The sequence below is a fragment of the Eleginops maclovinus genome, chromosome 9 (assembly GCF_036324505.1).
Source record: "Eleginops maclovinus isolate JMC-PN-2008 ecotype Puerto Natales chromosome 9, JC_Emac_rtc_rv5, whole genome shotgun sequence".
Lineage (NCBI taxonomy): Eukaryota > Metazoa > Chordata > Actinopteri > Perciformes > Eleginopidae > Eleginops > Eleginops maclovinus.
In genome coordinates this window covers 19,328,643-19,342,308 of record NC_086357.1, presented here as the reverse complement: position 1 = coordinate 19,342,308, position 13,666 = coordinate 19,328,643, and the positions used below count along the sequence as shown (strand labels likewise).

Here is a 13,666-nt window from a genome sequence, read left to right as displayed (position 1 = left end):
GTCAGATCCACTCTTATCCCTCCTTTAGCACAACTGCCTGCTATAAATAAAGTGCCCTCTTCCAATGCTTGCATTTGACCTGATTTTAAATTTGGGTAGGCTTATCATGTCTGCACATGTTCAGTGTTTACCCTTTAAGTCCAATGAACCATCAAAAGCTGTGTTGTACCACTATATATGATTTGTAATTTAAACTATTAATTTAGTTACTTACACCCAGTCACTGTTTGGGCTAAATATAATCCTCAAATGATAGCTGCTATCGGACTGACGCTTCTCAGAAACAGAAACACTGGAAGAGACACAAACACTGTCAGTGATTGAGTGTAACAAAAAAAACCTTTTATTCTTATGATCCTTATTTTCTTTAACAAGATGTTGAAGAGAATAGGAATTGTTGGCAGGAGTTTTACACGATCATTTTTTATTCTTTTAATCTTTGAATTTCAATTTGTTTCCCCTCGTATTTTAAGGCATCAGTGTTTTGGGTTACATTCATATTTTTGAAAACCTTTTCCTCCAAAAGACACGTCGTTTTGGGCTTGTGGGTAATGTTCATCCACCACAGAGCACATCACTGTCAAGATTTTGATTGTCCCACATCTGGGCCTGATTAAACGGATGATTACCCGAGGGGAGGCATTAGACGGGTTGTGTAACCACAGCCAGGTTTTACACAAATGTACAAACTTGGCCCACGAACCACCAACTCAGACGGACTGCATCTATAAACCTGGACTCGTAGCGTTCTGCAGGAGCACACCCTTTATGCTATAAAACAACCCAATAAAACATCTATTTTTAACCACAGAGCTGCTGTGTATGCTACAGTTTGTATCATTAAACACCGTGAACCCTGCAGTCTGGGTTCTGACTGAGGGAGAGCTTTTTCAAAAACTGTGTAAATGTGGGTTTATGTTTGAGGTGTTGTACATCTGATCTAGCTCCTGAAGTTCCTCCATCTGACTAAGACCAGCTACCAAATAAGCCTTTGAGTCATAGGCTGCTATTTTTTTTGACAATGATTGTGAAGCTTGACATCAGGTCTGGTTGACCTGACAGTATGTGAACAATGCTGGCAACATGATTCCAAACCTAAAAATCTGTCGGAGGCAGTCATCAGGGTGTCCGCTGCCTTGCTCAAGGGCACCACGCCCTGGGTGATCTGTGACCTCTCCAATTAGCAGTCCTCACTCCATATTTTAGGTCGTTTCGGGGACTCCAGACTTTCAGTCCAAGTGAACATATCATTTAAAAAATCAACAGGGACGATAAGGACGATTTTAATCATTTAAAGATACAATCAATACCCCCGTCTGAAAGCCAATAGGCTGTAATCATTGTAAAACACTTTTTTTTACTCAGCAATAACAAAATAAAACTCACCATAACCATCTTTCTAAATCTGTCCCCTGAAACATTCATTAACTTTAATCTGAATTTAGAAATACATTTCCAAAAAATACTACCACCATAACTTTGCTGTTTCCTGTGTCCCTGATGTTAAACGTGACACACGAGGAAGAAAAAATAAAAGGCGAAGGGGAAGGCGTCCCCGTACGACCACAATGGGAAGGCTATCTTTCCCTGATTTAAAAAAAAAAAAAAGTATATATTTGCTTGTTTTGGTAATAATTAGGGAACAAGCCAGAATTTAAATTTAAAGAATTTGCATTCATTAACATTATATTCATGAACATTAATGAGCTGTTGGTGTATTTTATCATCAACACACAATAGAATATTTTCCTCTCCTCACATTTCATCTCTGCACACTTCCATAAACCTGTCCCTGTCTCTCCCATGGCAGTACACATGTTTCAGACCCTTTGTGTGTAAGGAAATCTGCAGTCAGCGATTAACCCGCACATGTAGTTGAAGCGTCTGTGTCACTGAATCCGTGTTTTCAAATTCTCAATACACATGAATCATCCTTGACATGCTTCACGCCAGGCTGCTGGTACCACACGTGTAGAGCCACTCTCTCCCCAGCTCCGCCCCCCTGCGGCTCTGATTGCTGGGTTAGCATCTGCACGCTGCATGTGTGCTCCGTCTGCTGCTCGACAGCCAATGGCACACTCAGACATTATTTCCCCTAAGCCAATCAAGCTCAGCAGAAACACACTGACTGTACTTAGTGTAAAATGACATCTTAGAGACAGTCATTCATGTTCTTTGATGCACAAGCTAATTATTAATGAGTGAGTGAGTGAGTGAGTGCTATTCTGGAAAGGGGCTGCAGGATGATGGTTTTACCCGCATGTCTTGTATCAAAGTGTGTTTGAACACCTGCTTACAAATCCACGTGCCTGCCATTAAATCACTTATCTATTGAGCTTTAAGCCCATTCATCACTATCTACAATATCACATGTACAGAAAGTGGATTGTTTATCACAGACTAGTCTTTAGTAAGAAACTGAACATTTCCAATGGATTAGGAATGCACTGACAAATCACAATGTCCCGTTTCATGTCACAGGTGAGTCGCCCACATCCTAGCGACAACACTCTGCTATTCCTCTTCCTTGTTGGTGGCATCACGCCGTCAGAGCTTCGCCTCATCAAAGAGATCATTACCACACACAAACCAGGGACCCAGGTGAGTAGAGGCTAGATGAATATTCTACCTTTCCTGCTGTTTAAAGGTTTGAATCCTGTTCATTTTGTATCTGATTTGTTCAGTTTTTGTTTAGTTTTCTAAAGCAAATAAACAAAAACCCTGAAAATCTGAAGTTGCTGGTGAAGCATTTCCGATCTCTTTCGGAGAAAGAAACTCGAATATGTATTTACTGAATCAGTTTAAGATTTAATTGTTTATTCCCTTTGAAAGAAGTTCTTGATGCAGCTTTATTGACTAAACTATGTGTATTTTGATATGTCTTATTCCTGAATGTACTTTTTGAACTTTGCTTTCCAAGCATTGTTTGCAGAGCAGGAAAGCAACTAAGCATTTCTTCCAGTATTTCTTTACAATGTTGAGGTATTTCCATGCTATGCTCCTATTTTTCACTTCACTAATTTTTGTTTAATGTACACTAAGTACAATTTAAGTACTTTACTTGCAATGGTGCGAGTACATTTTGTAAACAACAGTTTTACTCTCTACGTTTTGTACTTTTTTGCTTCTTTATTTTGACATATTCGAGACTTTTGTCTTAGTGTTATATAATAATTGATTAAGATCTGAATATTTTTGTTCCATTGTCAAGAGAAACTGAAGCACTGTATTGATCGAGATGAATGAGTTTTTGTGGATGGTTGTATGTAAGGCTACCCATTATCAAAACGTTGAATGCTGAACTTTGAAAAATATACTTTTAAACCACTTAATTTAGTAAAGGTGAAACCCAAAGAGAAAAGTATTACATTCAATTTCCCTCGGGATAAATAAAGCTTCTTGAATCTTCATACAATCATGGGAGCACCTATAACCACCCAGTAGTCTTTGATACTTATGGATCAATTAAAAAAATGTGCACATAGAGATGATGTGTGAATGATTCATCAGTATTCACTTTATAAACCTTTGATATTCTACCACATTTACTCTTTAAGGGGTAGTAACACGTGCTGAACACTCATTAAAATGCTAATGAAAAGCGTTCATGTTCCTTAAGACATACAAATCTGTAAAGTTCAAATTCAGTCAGAAATATTCAAAGGGAGCGTCCTGAAATGAACTGGCATTACATCTCATTGGGTTGTCTCTTTAGTCATAATGAGAGATACATTCGAGGACACTGTGTGTGGCTGTGGCCATCAGAGGGCGGGTTTCAGACTGGAGAATGTGTGACATTGAACGAACATTACCACCGACCTATATACACAGGTGGCAGTATAACACGCCGATTGAGCTGTTGTGTCTGTCTGCGTATCACACTAAAGTGCAGATTACATATGCAGTCCACATAACACGCAAAACATGCAGATGAACGTGTTTTCGCTGTGAGAGGAGGGTGAGGGAGGAAAGGAGGGAGACCAGGCTGGGTAATGCGGGTTTGTCTTAATAAAAGGCTTTGAAAGGGAGGTCAGAGGCAATGAAAGGCCTGACGATGATCAAAGCCTCCCATCTGTAATCAGGAAAAGTGAATAAAGACGGGCTTATACAAAAACGGCTGGGCCACACACACGCTGACCTCAGAACACACACATACTGACCTGAGCACATGCATGCACTGTACGCTAGTGTGTGTGTGTACATGATGGCGGATGTCTGTGGGCCAGGCGCTGATGAATAGTTACAGTGAACTGCAAGGTTTCCGTCTTGCACTTGGACTAAATTCCTCCCAAACATAGTTACCCTGCCACTACAAACAGGCCCATTGCCATTTTAGGTGCTGACCCAGAGTTAGAGCAACACTGCTGCAGGAGAAACAGAGCTCCTCTGTTATACAACATACTGTAAGAGGACTGGGGATCTTATTCTAAAGTAGAAGTACTTAGGGAGAGCATATTTCAGCTGAAGTCACTTCAAGTATAGATAACACACTTTTCTCTTGGTATGAGGGTAAAGTAAAACCTTCCACACCAACTGTCATTTTCAGTGTTGCAAGATTGTTCAACTATTTTATTCAAATAAATTGACCCAGATTACCTTCCTCAAATGTTGCTTTTTTAAGTGTCAAATCCATGTAAACGTAACAGGTAAATGTAAAAGGTTTACACCAGTGGCTCTTTCTTTACCTAGACAAAAGACCTGAACTCTCAGTTGTTAAAATGTATCTAAAAACCTTTATTACATAAATGTGATCATGTTGGTGTCATGTTATCAGGACCAAGGACATCCAGTAAAGCTCTATTGACACTAACTGGATAATCCTGGAGATATATAATAAATAGATCAAATGAGTAACTAGTTGCAGAGGCACCTGATTCATGCTCCTTGCTGATTACCAACGTGCACGTTATTCACTCTGACATTCAGGTCATCCATGAGTGTCTTGTGTCACAGTGACCCGTTTTCACCTTCTGATGGTGTTGTGCTCTGCTCCAGGTGCTGGTTTTGTCTACCAGATTGCTGAGGCCGACGGATATCCCCGAGCTGCTCTTCACCACCCAAAGACTCTTGCCTTACATGAGTGTTTAAGGAGCCGTCACGTGGAAACACCCCCATGCACACACACGTGGAAGATCACATGAACACACGCAGACATCTTGACACCTCCTCAGGTGTGATTTGAGTGTCAGTAAATGAGAATCACTGTAAAAGCTGAAGAGAAAATCAAGGAAGCGATTCAGCTAGATGTAACATTCCTCTCCTGTTCATGTCTGTGGGATTTATTCTAAAGTAAAATCTAAAGCTATTATATTCAAGTATCTATTGGGTTTGTTTTTCTTGCAGACAGAATTAAACATGTAAATATCCATGTGTGTATTCCTCTCCTGCTTCCAAACAAAAACTCTCCATCCAAAGCCACTTTGTGGTCTTTTTCAGCAAGAGGTGTGAAATGACATCAAATGTTAATATGAAACAATAAAACCAGTGACTTTTCAAACACGGTTGTGTGATGATGCCTTTCATTTGCATACATCAGGATCAGTTGTTAGCCATTTTGACCAGGCTGTGTTAGAAGTAGGCTGTATGTGTAAACTCAAACTGTTGTGGTGGAGAATACACACACTCTGTTAGCGTCCATTCACACCTCCCCACAGCATACAGGGACGAGTAAGAGCAGAATAATTAACAACATGTTTCACAGCGTCTGCTTAGGCCGATCATTTCTCACACTAAGAGCTCGCCTACACCCTCCTGCATCCCCCTCCTCCCTTTCCATTCTCCCTTTATTCTCTTACGCATGAATCACCTCATCTATAGCTTTGTCATTTTACCCACCTAGACACCTGAATTGACAACCAATTGTTTTTTTAGGCTTTTATGACGGATTGAACTGGGATATTCATTAGTGACTAATTAGATTCTGGATTGCTTTCCTTTGGGAGATTTGTTCTCAGTAGAGCCTGAACATGAACTCTTCTACTGCTGTTGGTTCAGGCTTTTCTTTAGCTTTCTTGTCATATTGATTTTCTAGAGCCATGCGCAGCACCGAGGTTTCCGCTGTAGACAGATCCAAGGGCAGGAGAAGCGGCTGTACAGTCATGCTCGTCTTACACAATGCTATTCATTCATGCTGTTATCTAAGCATTTTATAAGAATGGGGTTCTCCATTGGTCAGATACCCTCATGTGTGTTAGTCAGAATCAGAATACCTTTATTTGTCCCACAGAGTCATCCCCCTTCACAGCAGCAGTGACGTTCCTCATTGTGTCTAAAAGCCAAGGACTTCCTATTGTTCGATTGTTAGGTTTTATTTGATGATTCAAAATACATACCATTGCCAACAACCATTGCATGTGTTAAAGATCAGATGATGAAACCACTATAAAGCCTGAAGGATTTTTTTCCATTGTGGTCCCCTAGTGTAGCACTTAACACCACACACATGGTAACCAACGCACGCTCTCTGCAAGTGCAGACGATACAATCAACATATTCATAGGAGGCGGCATTGTAGCCATGTCCACATGCTCTTATTATCTTGGTTATAAAGACTTAAATTGAAAATGCTACATGGTGCTTTAAGACCATTTCTTTAAGGTCAGTTTAAAATGTTCTGTGAAATACATAGTTCAGATTTTTGGGCAGAATATTACTGCTTTACACCATAGAGAGAAGTGTGATTTCTCATTGGACGAATGAGTCGGCAAGGACATCTTTAAACCTTCTCTTGTAAAACAGCTATGATATTTTAAGTACTGAAAAATAATTGATTAAGACCTTTGATACCATATTGTTAAACCATCTTAAGTTTCATGATTTGAAATGTATTGTCTGCTTAAGTCCTTGTTTCGGTTGTCATATACACAGTTCAAAACTGATAAATGAAAGCCCAGACACACAGAATTCAATTTCATCCTTTTATTGTGAACAAAAAGTCATGTTTGTAACAAATAAATAAATAACAATAAGCCCTTTGGATCATTCCTTTTTTTATAAAGTGCATCAGTGATAGTAAAGGCCACACGCTACATACGGTGTCTGCTGCCCCGCTACAACCCCACACCCCACTTCTCTGATCATTCTGTACAGTGATGCTTCTGAATGCTGCAAACATATACTGCAGGTATTAACATGCAAAACACTCAGTACACACACACATGGCTACACAGAGCCCTTGCTCAAGTGGCTGGTATAATAAAACCCAGCATTTAGTGGTGCCAAGTAGTGGCAGTCTGAATAAAGAAAAGCCACAATGGCCAGCACAGCTAAAAATAAGCTGCCTTCAGCGCTGCTGTTGCCAGGAGAGCTTAATTTTCTTTCTTTTTTTATGTGCAGAGAGTCTAGGGCTCACACAGCCTCACACGGCTGCTTCTGTGTCCATAAATGTAGTTTCTGCTCCTGTACAGACGATGAACCTCCTCACACATGCTACCTGACAGAGCGAACACCTGCAACTCAGAGGTCATTACCAAGAATCATCAGCGTCTCGGTACTTAGAGCCCACTGTTCATGTCACATCTGCCGTCTTCAGCCAGACTGATTCACTCTGATTCAGAGTGGAGAAGCATACATCTTCTGCCTGCTTTTCTCTCCTTTTGTCAATGCTTTCATTCTCTGGCCACCCGGGACCCATTTAAAATCTTAGGGCTCCTCACACTGAGGTGACAGTCCTGACTTTGGCTGACAGTGCTTGCTTGAAGCGCCTCTTCAGGTCTTGCATGTTGGGAGACTTTGGCCTGGGGATGAGGGGGGAACGCCTCTTCTCTGTGGCGGCGCTGGTGGAGTTGGAGGCAGGAGGCGACTGCTTGGCTAGCTGGCAGCACAGCCTGTGGAAAGCCTTGTGCACCTGGCTGTAGTCCTCGCTGGCAGACACTTCATAGAAAGAGCAGCCCAGAGTTCCCGCCAGCAAAGGGCCCTGCTGGGAATCGACCCGCCTCAGGTGCAGCAGGTCGGCCTTATTGGCCAGCAGGATCACCGGGGGCATGTTGGCGCCTCCGGTACGAACAACCTGCTGGTGCAACTGCTCGATCAAATCGAAGCTGCGGCGGTCTGTCACAGAGTACACCAGCACCACGGCATCAGCCCACTGGATGGAGCAGGTCACATGATCTGGTAAGTTAATGCCATTATCAGTCATCTGGAGAAGAAAGAATAAAGGAGACTTATTAGAAACACATCCCAGCACATTTACATAGAGAAAAATGTTAGGCATTGTCTATTGATCAAAAATGAAGATGTTCTGTTCCCTGACTTTATTGCAACTGATCTTGAGTAATGACAGGAATGCTGACTGAGGCAGACAGGAACTATAGGGTTACTGCTGCAGAACAGAGAGGTGTGGATGATGGAGTCTGGATCGGGATCAGGGTATCATTTACCCTGGCCTTAGACATCCATTAGCCTAAATGGGAGATTAGACAGCCAGACTGAAGGGCTCTACTCCGGGAGAAAATATACACACAGATCTTTGGTTTTTGGACTGGTGCCCGGTCACGAGAGGCTTAAATGATTTTAACAGCCAGACAGTGAATTAGATTATATTATCTTTGTATTGGATTAACCTCCACAGATTTTCATATGTTGAATTTTGCGGGCTCAGTTAATTTGCAGTCAGCCTAGGGAAAATAAACTGTCTGGTTTCTGTCTGGGAGAAGATGGCTAGGGGGGAAAATGATAAAAGGAAAGGATCTTACCTCCACACCAGGAGTGTCTTGAACCTGGATGGTTACTTGCTCTGCGTCCACCTGGACTTCTCTGGAGTAGAGATTACCTGAACACACAAAAGAAACAAAAATTACGTTAACACCAATTTCTTCACCAACAAAAAAAAAAGCCAATTTCGCCAAATTTCATCATTTTCAAATTGTTATTCTCAGTTACTCACCAGCATTTCTCTCATAGTCTCCGATGAAGCGCCTCGTTAGGAATCTCACCACGAGTGCTAAAATAAAGACAAAAAATACAATATTAGACAAATAAATAACTTGCACAACACAAATCAATTCAAGACTTAACTGAAAGTAAACAACAACTGGTTTGCTTTTTCTTACCTGTTTTTCCAACTCCGCTGCCTCCTATCACAGCTATTTTAATGACCCGGTTGGGGACCGAGGTCTCAGCTGGTGAAAACTCCGCAATGGAGCTCATGTTGTGGATGAGACGCATATTTGTTCCGTTCGTCGATTCCTCCCAAGTAAGAAAAAAATGGAAACAAAACGAGCTTCTTGTCCAAATATTTCAGGTTGAACGGATGAAGTTAATCCTGCATCGGGTTGTGTTTCGGTAGAAGGAAAACGAATCAACACTAGTGCATACAGCGTGAAGGAAGGAGTGCACTGAGTGAATGAGGTGCTGCTGAAAGGGGCTCGATGCTTTATAGGGCTCAGGAGGCGGTCTCATCTGATTGGGCGATAGTCAACCCCCCTTTCTTCCCCCTCCCTCGTGCGCCTCCACCTTCACGTGTATGTGCATGCTACACGCGAGAAATGCTGCGACAGGTGGGCTCTCTATCTGGGTGCCCTTATAAAACACCATATCATATGGATAGGGAATGTGAGGAGAATGTGGGTTTTTTCCACATAATTAATCAGTCACAATAATTAATCTTATTTATAAAGAAAACATAAATATATTAAAATAATTCCCATTAGTAAACTACAAATTAAATACATTATTTGAGCATTGGTCAAAATAAAACCAGCTATATTACCAGAAGATTTTTTTTTATTGTCATATTGTTTTTTACTTCTATTTATGTTTTTAGGATTTCTCTAATACTCTACTATTTTTAAGTAGACCAGTGCAAATTCTTAGTATGTGAAAATCTACTTGGCTCTCACCACATTTAAAAAGAAATTCTGCATGTTTTCAACCACAACACCACAGTTTTGTGAGGAAAGTTAGGATACGGATTGATTCTTTTCACTGTCCCAGTGTTGTACTGCAGCCGGTGACCTGTTCAGACATGCCCCTAAACTTGTGAGTCAACCACACAGGGGGTTAATGGCTGCTGATGTTGCACAAACAGAACCCCTCAGCACACTTGCACAAATGCTAAAATAACTCCTGCAAGCATTCATGCTGTGCATTAATAGGCTACGGCCCTCTACATCCAGAAATGACACAATATGTCAGCAAGTTAGGCAACAGAAATCTATTTTTAGGAGAGCAATGCAACATAGTTAAACATTGTTTGGTATTGTGTTTGACAGTTCATTACAGCAGCTGCACTCCGCTCTGATTTAACCTGTATCATCTCTTTGTCCTACTTTTCTTTTTCTTTGTCACGTCCCCCACATGCCTCCCTCTCTCCCTCTCTCATCTTTCAATTCTGTTCATGTGCTCTGAGGTATTTTGGCCTCCAGTTGCAGTGATTATAGTCTGGTATGTATTTTTGATAAGAGCGCTGATGACAGGCGACTGTGCTGAAATACAAAATTAGTGCAGAGGATTCGTGAGCAGACATGGTTACGAGGTGTGTACACAAGCACACACAGGACTATCCCTCTAACCACATCACAGTGAACTCCACCCAGCAGCATTATGGTAAAGGGCGAGCCTGTTTTCATGCTAATAGAAAATACTGTACATACCTGAATTTGTTGAAATGTAAACTGGATTCTTGAGTTTCTGTGTTCAAAAGGGGCTTTTTTAAATGAATGATGTGTGTGAGTTGTCACCAGTTTGTAATCTAAGCCCACGCTCTATTTGTGACACAGAAAGATAAAAGACATCAAGGTTATTCCCTCCTCTAACAACCAGGCGAGAAAGCTAATGATGACAGATAATAGAGGAGGCTGTGGAGGTGCTTCTACGCTGATATCCTACTGACCCTACGGGATTTGCTCTGAAACACTAAGTGACTCACACACACCAGAATCAGCAGTGACGACAAACGTGATTATGAAAGGATGCCACATCACTTCTTTTTTTTCTAAAAAAACAATGTTTAGGTGGTGATGATACATTTCACACTGCAGCACAGTAACTCTACTTCACTGTCTGTATATGTGTGCCTTTAGGCCGTAGTTGCCTTCACTTTCCCTGAGGGAGGGCTGGAGGTTAATTAAAATACCTTTGAGTCAAGGCGGACAATTATAGCCACAACAGCAGAACAAGGCCTGAGTTGGGGATCAGAGTGTCACTCACACACAAGTGACAATAGGTTGTTAGGGAGGGTAAAATGGGGGTAATCCTTTGGCGGGGTGTTGACAATAATCAGGGAGAATTTGGGGTATTCACTGCAGAGGAATGTCATGTCAATTGAGGGATTGGCGGAGTGGTTGAGGGGCAGGTGAAATCAGGAGGAGGAGGTGTTCTCAGAAGGATGTCCTTGTTGACAAAGAAGTGAGGACTGATTTCCCGAGGTGGGCTCACCTTTTACAGTGAGGCTGAGAAGAGCCATACAACCGTCACTTGCCCCCAGGCCTGATCCCTCAAAGGAGGGTCATTTGGGATATCAGAGAGACTGGGGCACTTTGGGGCTGCCTTGGGGTAAAGCTTCACAAGCTATGGTCAAATGCTTATCATGATAGATGTGTATCAATCTTATTGCCTTTCATCAGTGTCAGTGATTATTAGGAGAGACTTATGTTGGCCCTGGTCTTAGATTTGTTATATTGTAGTCACATTAAAGTTGTGTAAATGCTTGAAAAAAAAAGGTCCTTATTAAATTATCCATAAAAGTGTAATGTTTCATTTATAATTGAAGAAATAATTAAATGCAATGTAGAGTTTACTTTCTGTTGTCTTGAAGGACCTTAAATATGCATGAAGACAAGGGTCTGTCAGATAAATTCCCACATCTTGGATCATGGATCGTTTTAATTATTTGTTTATATCTACAGTACAAGTTTATTTGCATTTACACTGAGCAATGGAAATTGTATTGGCTCGCCACAAGCACAAACACAATGGAGGAGAGGTTGTTTTTTCTTATTGAAATGTGAACCTTTCAACATGATCAAGCATTTGCATATCTCTGAATGTTAACAACAGTATGGTAAGGGGGAAGGCAGTGGTGGTTTTAGGGGGTTGTGTGTGCTGTGGCACTGCCTCTGAATGACAAAAGCCTCCACCTTACTCACACCACCACCTCCTCCCACTGGAGGAATGTCAGCTCAATGTTTTTACATTGCCTTTACATTAAAGTCAAAGCCAGCTTCTTAAAAACATGATGGAAATTATTTAAATCTCGTTGCTCCATCTCTCATTCATGCAACCCTTATCCTGTTTACATTCCTCAGCTGATCTCTGGCGTACGATTGTTTTTCGCTCTCATTTCTGACGATTGACGAACATGTGTCAGTCTCCAAACTCTTTACGTGCCTACAGGTTTGGCTGTTGCATATATGTGCACATGACAGACACAGAGACAGATAGCACTATAGGTATTGCAGTAATAACAGATGGTAATGGTGATTTCGTCTGGTGTGCATGTGACCATAGATATGTATTTAAGGTAAGACGTTAAACTGTGGGATTATCCTGTTTACCCTGATTGAGAAGTTGTTTTTTTCCTTCTCACGTGTTAAAGCTCTGAGTGATGAAAGGTAAATGTGTACTCAATCTGTATGTAGTGGTTTGTAAAGTGAAATATTAAGTGGATGTTTTGATATGAGGGAGAGAGGAGATCATTTATTCACTGTATTTATTGAGAAAACATTGCTTTTCAGTACTGTTTTGTTCTGGTGGAGTTGGCATGTTTAGATAAATAAAGAGGGAGAATCTTAATGCTAATGATAATTCTCCAAACAAAATATATTTACAGATTGTTCTATCATTACTTTCTATTGTAGTGCTGGTGTGTGATGTCTGTATTTTAATGTTTAATGTTTAATGTATATATATTGGCTAAGTTTTCAGCTTTTATGCTTCTAATAAAAACACCTGCAATAATATTAGTTGTATTTTGATACAGTGAAACATGACCAGAGGTTAAAGAAAACCACGCAGCTGCCTTCTCCATGAATGAAGACTTTTGTTTCGTCCTCTGCTCCTCTTCCATGTGTATACAGTAAATAACGGTGTCATCAAAACATATTTAGGCGAAAAAGTAATGAGCCCAAGAATGAGCCCTGCAGTAAACCCATTAGACACTGATATATATATATATATATATATATATATATATATGCAAAACCAAAGTATTGGGGCAGAAACATCAAGTTAAAACTGTTATTTTATACTTTTTAAACGTCTTGTTGAATTCCTTTCCAGATATAATAACCATTTCAGCTTTAGCTTTTTTTCTTTCTCACACACACACACACACACACACACACACACACACACACACACACACACACACACACACACACACACACACACACACACACACACACACACACACACACACACACACACACACATTTCTTTCTATCTTATAAAAACAAGTTGTGGTAAAGGGAAAGGATACTATCAAGCTGTTATTGTTTTGCTTGCCAAATAATTAACGAGAATTGATCATAGGCGGAGGCTCACAGACGAGCGGTGACACTGGAGAGATAGTGTTTATACACGGGGGGTTCAGGTTTATGGTTTTTGGCCTCTGTTTGTAATTCTGACTGTCCCCTTGGGCCCTGTTTGTTCGTCTAGCCTGCTTTACTGCCCAGACTGAACGGAGCTGGAGTGCATGCTGGAGCGCATGCTGGAGGCAGATCAAGGT

General features: G+C 41.0%; 2 protein-coding genes across 2 annotated transcripts in view; one reads left to right on the top strand and one right to left on the bottom strand.

The window, feature by feature from the left end:
* The window catches only part of scfd2 (sec1 family domain containing 2), a 76,145-nt gene extending 69,177 nt beyond the window's left edge, over nt 1-6,968 (top strand). Inside the window, exons 8-9 of the mRNA XM_063891623.1 lie at nt 2,482-2,601; nt 4,996-6,968. Of these exons, the coding sequence (XP_063747693.1) occupies nt 2,482-2,601; nt 4,996-5,088 (213 nt within the window). The 3' untranslated portion in view covers nt 5,089-6,968. The remainder of the gene's footprint in view (nt 1-2,481; nt 2,602-4,995) is intronic.
* Nucleotides 6,904-9,423, bottom strand: rasl11b (RAS-like, family 11, member B). The gene is made up of 4 exons (XM_063891624.1): nt 9,051-9,423; nt 8,885-8,941; nt 8,694-8,770; nt 6,904-8,137 (listed from the first exon to the last, which is right to left on the bottom strand). The coding sequence occupies exons 1-4, from the start codon at nt 9,163-9,165 to the stop codon at nt 7,652-7,654; spliced, it is 735 nt and encodes a 244-aa protein (XP_063747694.1). The 5' UTR covers nt 9,166-9,423; the 3' UTR covers nt 6,904-7,651.
* Between the last annotated feature and the right edge of the window lie 4,243 nt (nt 9,424-13,666).

Coding starts and splice junctions, on each gene's coding strand:
- rasl11b (XM_063891624.1), bottom strand. CDS start 9,165: ATGCGTCTCATCCACAACATGAGCTCCATTGCGGAGTTTTCACCAGCT. Junction 8,942..9,050: donor CAGCGGAGTTGGAAAAACAG/GTAAGAAAAAGC, acceptor TCTTTATTTTAG/CACTCGTGGTGAGATTCCTA. Junction 8,771..8,884: donor AGACTATGAGAGAAATGCTG/GTGAGTAACTGA, acceptor TTGTGTGTTCAG/GTAATCTCTACTCCAGAGAA.